Raw genomic sequence first — 5592 nt, 5'->3', positions numbered from 1 at the left:
CTCCATCCCCGTCCGCTCACAGAAGCTGAGTGGAGGCCCTGCAGGGGCTCAGGGTAGGGCCGTGTTCCAGACAAGGAGGCTGTGCTGCGGTGAGGACTCAGCCTGGCTGGGCCTCCTGGGCAGTGGCTGGGTGGGCTCTGTTCCAGACAAGGAGGCTGCGCTGCGGTGAGGACTCAGCGTGGCTGGGCCTCCTGGGCAGTGGCTGGGTGGGCTCCTTAGCGATGGCACTGAGGGGCCTGGGTGGGACGTGCTTCTGGGAGGGTCCTGGCAGGTGCCTCTCGCATCTCTGCAGCCGGAGGTGAAAGACCCCAAAGGAGGTGGAAGCTGGGGTCTAGTCTCCCCACCCACTCAGCTCACAAAGTTCTAGTCTGTGTGTGGGGGGACGATAGGGAGCATGGAACACCCCTCCACCTGAGGTACCACTACTCCCCCCTCTTCTCCCCAAATTGGTGTTTGTGGTAAACCCTGTGACGTGGGGAGGTGACCTATCAGAGAAGAAGGCCCCGGCAAGGTCAGACTGCAGGGCTCCCAGCCTCTATAAAACGGGGCGTGGGGGCTGCCTGGGCAGCTGCCCACCATGGCCTCCTGGGTCCTCCTGCTCCTTGCCTCGGTGCTCCTGGGCTCCCCAGGTAAGGACAACCCCTCAGTGTGGATCCCCACGGCTCCCCGCCCCTCCCCAGCTCTCTTGCCATCATCACAGAGGCCTTTCCCTCAGAACCAAGTCCAGCCCAGCCTGTCAGTGACCTGGCCGATGGGAGAGACAGCCCGTGGGAAGGAGTGACTCTGCTGTTCCTTCCCCAGGTCTGGCCTTTTCTGGTGTGACCTCTGAGTGCTCCGACCCGGCGATGGCCCCCCTGGGTGATGGAGAGCAGCTCTTCCCGGGCCTGGCCCAGGGGCCCCCCCAGGTACCGGGTTCCTGCTCACCTCCTCAGACACTCCTGTCTCTCCTCCAGGGACAATGCCAGGGGCAAGGGCTGGGGGTCTCTGAGGAGCAGGGAGGGGGAGGGGCGGTTGAGCTGCTTTGGTTCACACCCAGGCCTGAGGGTGGTGGTGCTACATTGGTCTGCTAGGCCCTCCCCAAGAGGGCCCTCTGGGGTCTGACAGGAGAGTAGGAGAGGGGTAATGCAGGCTGGCAGAGATGTTGTTCTGGGGTCTCTCGGGGGGGTGGGCACGGGCCGGCCAGCCTGGTTCAGGCCCTTAGGACAGAAAGATCACAGATGAACCTGCTGGCCTGGGAGTGTGTGGGAGACCCTTTGAGGGCCTTCCTTTCCTGACAGGGTGACCTGCTGACCACAAGGGAGCAGAAGGGCGTCACCTGTCGGCTGTGCAAGGGGATAATCCAGCAGCTGTTGGACATGGTGGGGGAGGATCCTGATGAGGTGAGGCTTGCGGGGCCTCGGCCTGCTGCTCAGGGATTGGGTGGCCTGGGTTCCCAGCAGGGGATCCTGGTCCCTCCATTGTCTGTGGATGGACATCAGAGAAACCCGGGAAATCACGACACTCTGGGAGTGTGGACGTGGGAGGAGGAGCGGCCATGGTTCCGGCAGTTCTCAGGGCAGAGCTTTGTGAGGCGGGTTCCAGGGCCAAGTTCGGCCCTGGTAAATCCCAGATCTGCACCTGGCTGCGTGGGCTGAGGAGTCACGAACCCCGGGCTCTGTGTTCTCATCTGTGGAACGAGATGGACAATCATTCCCACCGGGCAAGTTGCCTATGCCCTTACAGGAGCAGAAGGGGGTGTGTGTGTGTGTGTGTGTGTGTGTGTTTGTGTGTGTGTACGCGTGCTCCGAACCCGATGGGTACTGAATAAATGCCTAACAGGTGGCTGTGTCACAACCAAGAACCAGGTTCTCCCTCTCCCTCCCTCTCCCTCACTCCTCCAACCCGCTGAGCACCTTGGCACTGCCGGGCCCACCCTCAGGCCTGGGTACGCAGGTGTGTCTTTCTCCACGGGGATGGCAGAACAAGACACTTTAAAATCACAGGTGCCAAGGCTTCAAGCTCTGATCGCCTCCTGACCTTCCCACACACCCCTGTAGGTGGAGAACCAGCCAGGCCCTGACCCAGGAGGCCACAGGGGCAGAGCCTTTAAGGTGGGTCTGGCAGCCATGGCACCATTCTCCACTCAGAAGCCAGGGGGTAGTGGGACAGGGGGCTGCGACCCTGCAGGGCCAATAGCCTTCTCTCAAGAGCCCCTACTGGCCAGGCTTTGGCCAGAGCCTGGGGACTGGGAGTGGGAGCTGGGCCCTGTCTCTCCAGTCCCTGCTCCCATGGCCACCTGGCACCAGCTCCTCCCCCCCAGTGCTGCCCGGGGCCCAGAGCTGCCGGGGTCTGCAGGGTGGCAGAGCTGGGCAGGGCTCCTCTGGCTCCTGTGTCCCACCATGATGCTGCCACTGCAGGACACCATCGCCCAGGCTGCGTCCCGCGTGTGCAGCAAGGTGAAAGGCTTCCTGAGAGGCCTCTGCAAGCGCACCATGAGGAAATCTCTTCAGCGCATCTCCAAGGACATCATGGCTGGCAAAGGGGCCCTCGAAATCTGTGTGGACATCCGCATATGCAAGTCCCAGGCAGGTGAGTGCAGAGGTGACAGCAGGGCCTCCCCCAGCAGGCGTGACATGGGCTAAACACACACACACACACACACACACACACACACACACACACACACACACACACACAAACTCCATAAGCAGCTCATGTGTGTCCCTCCATGTTGCCTTGTTTTGACACATTACTTCCCTCACTTCCAACGTGGGCAAGTGTGGAGAAGTGGGGCAGGTGGGCGTTAGCTGGAAATGTTGGAGAAGCTCTCACCAAGAGCTTTGGGAAATGCTCCTAAGGTCTTGGGGCTTTGACCCCTGGCAATCCTGGTGTCAAATCAGGTCTCCATCTCCCCTCAGCCCTGTGACCTGGGCAAGAACATAACCTCTCTGGGCTCCAGGTTCCTCATCTTTGAAGGCGGGGGATGGGGTAATAATCCCTATTTCTGAGGTTTGAATGAGGATGAATGAGATAAAGAGCTTAACCACCATGAAATGCCCTGGGACTGAGATATTTCATTGACTTCAGAGCCCTGATCAACTCCAGTCCCCAGCCCTGCCAGATCTTTGGGGATGGGAGTCGAGGCCACATCCTTCCTATGACCCTGGGGCCTGAGAGCTGGGCTGGGGAATCCTGCTGGGCAGGGAGGGCTCCCCCAGCCCCTTTCCCAGCACTTTCCAGGCTCTGCCCAGAGAGAACAGGTGGGGCTGGAGTGGCCTACAACTGGCCCTGGCAGCTTCTCTAGCCTCAGGGATGCTTTGGGCCCTGATGCTGCAGATACAGGGGTTGCCCCTTAGTGTGTGGTCGGTCCCCATCGCTTCCTGTCATCAGATCCTGTGGCTTTTATCTTCAAGGCCCCACAACCTGCATGGTCTCCTGACTGGCTTCCAGGATGTGGCTCTGGTGTGCTGAGCAGCAACAGGTGGCTCTGAGTCCCCGTTTCCCTGTAGACCCCACACACCCCACAGCTGTCTCTTCTCTCCATTCTAGGTCTGCTGTTAGCCTCTGGCTCCACCCTGGGGAGAAAGCACAAGAACTCCAGCCCTGGCTCCTGGCCCCTCCTTCCTTCCTAAATCTGGAGTCAGCCTCCAGTTTCTCTCACCTCCCTCCTCCTGCACCCCACCAGACCCCCCTCCAGCCCCCAGCTGTTCCGGAGAATAAAACGTGCAAGCTTTCAGGCAGCTTCTTTCCTTGGTGGATTTGTGGGGTGGGTGTGGGTGGTGGGATGGGCGGAGGCATGTCAGGGTGACTCATCCATTCATTCAGTAAAGGTGTGATCTGTGGCCCCCACACTGTTCTATGTGCTGGGGATTAAGTGGTGGACACGGCAACCTTAACAGCTCTCACACTTGTAATCGTGAAACGCTGATCGAGCACTCACTAGAGCCCCCATTGCTACAGCGACTGGGTTCCTCGGCCAGTGTACCCCAGAAGCTTCCAGAGCGGCCAGGGACACCAGCAGGGCCCCAGGGAGAGTTCTGCTGGTCCTAAGGAGCAGAAACCACCCTTCTCCTTGGGCCAGGATCCACCTTTGAAGTCCTGGAATTGGATGAGATGGCCTAGAGCAGTGATTCCCAACCTTTCTATCCCAGGGCACACATAAACAGTTACTAAAATTCTGCTGCACACCAAAAAGTATATATTTCTCTCAAAATAGGTATAACTTCGATTTATTCACATTGGACAGCTGTATTGTGTTGGCTATTTTCATTAAAACAGGCAGTTGGCTTCCCAGAGAAGAGTGTATTATTTAGGATTCCTTTGGTTTTAAGCAACAGAAGCGTTAGTTCACTTTGACTTAAATAAAAGGGTAATCTATTTGCTCAAACAATCTACCGGTCCACAGAGGGCTTCCTGCACAGAATGATCCAGAAATGTGTGGTGTCCCTAGAGCTCCAGCCCCGTGTCTGGGCCATCCTCTCATTTCTTCCCCTCCACGTAGTCAAGCTGACCTCAGGCTACCTTCCTTCTTGATGGCGGAAATGCCCACACCAGGCCCAGACGTGCCATCTGTGCACAGGTCATTGGGGGAGAGTCCCGTGGCAGCTCCTCGTCCAGTAGCTTTCTTGGAAGAGCAAGGAAGTGCTTTTCCCAGGAGCCCTGCCTGTTTCTCTGCAGCAGCTCTCCTCAGTCCTGAGGGCCAGGCGCCCCCTGGAACCCATCACTCTATCCAGCAGCCTGGGGTTCACTGAGCAGCATAAGACACGTCAAGGCACACCCCTGGGCTGAGATGAGTCCAAGTTGCGAAGGACATGAAAATCTGGGAAGAGGTTGTTGCCAGAAGAAGGGGAAGTGGATCCTGGCCACACAAAGAGCAACGGTGCATCCGCCAGGGTTCAAACACACACACACTCACACACAGACACACACACACACACACACACACACACACACACACACAAGCACACGCCTTCTGCATGGATGTATTACCATTTGTAGTAAGTTGGCCTTAAGAAATGGATAGATGGTGGTGACATTTCCAGAGGTGGGGAAGACATCTGGATGGGTGCTTTGGAGGGAATAATGAAGAATTCCCTCCACGTGAAGCTCATCTAGCAGATATCCAGGTAGAGAGGTCAAACAGACCACTTAGACGGGGAGGGGCGACTGGGCCAAGATCCACCTTTGAAGTCCTGGAATTGGATGAGATGGCCTAGAGCAGTGATTCCCAACCTTTCTATCCCATGCACATAAACAGTTACTGAAATTCTGCCGCACACCAAAAAGCATATATTTTTCTCAAAATAGGTATAACTTTGATTTATTCATATTGGACAGCTATGTTGTGTTGGCTGTTTTCATTAAAAAAAAAGATGTTTCTTTTAATTTATTTTTTTTTAATTAAATCCTTATTGTTCAGATTATTACAGTTGTTCCTCTTTTTCCCCCCATAGCTCCCCTCCACCCCACCCTCTGCCCTTACCCCCACACACTGTCCTCATCCATAGGTGTACAATTTTTGTCCAGTCTCTTCCCACACCCCCACACCCCTTTCCCCCCGAGAATAGTCAGTCCACTCTCTTTCTATGCCCCTGATTCTATTATAGTCACCAG

The 5592-nt window shown here is 56.7% G+C and overlaps 1 protein-coding gene across 1 annotated transcript; it reads left to right on the top strand.

The window, feature by feature from the left end:
• The first annotated feature begins 518 nt into the window (after window positions 1-518).
• Window positions 519-3675, top strand: GNLY (granulysin). Its single transcript, XM_005885641.2, has 5 exons — window positions 519-629; window positions 802-905; window positions 1278-1379; window positions 2397-2568; window positions 3529-3675. Exons 1-5 carry the CDS (start codon window positions 578-580, stop codon window positions 3609-3611), a joined length of 513 nt encoding a protein of 170 aa, XP_005885703.1. The 5' UTR covers window positions 519-577; the 3' UTR covers window positions 3612-3675.
• The last annotated feature ends 1917 nt before the right edge of the window (window positions 3676-5592 follow it).

This window comes from Myotis brandtii, unplaced genomic scaffold (genome assembly GCF_000412655.1).
Source record: "Myotis brandtii unplaced genomic scaffold, ASM41265v1 scaffold916, whole genome shotgun sequence".
Lineage (NCBI taxonomy): Eukaryota > Metazoa > Chordata > Mammalia > Chiroptera > Vespertilionidae > Myotis > Myotis brandtii.
The sequence above is the reverse complement of the archived record's forward strand: the minus strand, read 5'-3'. Positions and strand labels throughout refer to the sequence as shown.

Coding starts and splice junctions, on each gene's coding strand:
- GNLY (XM_005885641.2), top strand. CDS start 578: ATGGCCTCCTGGGTCCTCCTGCTCCTTGCCTCGGTGCTCCTGGGCTCC. Junction 630..801: donor GGTGCTCCTGGGCTCCCCAG/GTAAGGACAACC, acceptor TTCCTTCCCCAG/GTCTGGCCTTTTCTGGTGTG. Junction 2,569..3,528: donor CATATGCAAGTCCCAGGCAG/GTGAGTGCAGAG, acceptor TCTCCATTCTAG/GTCTGCTGTTAGCCTCTGGC.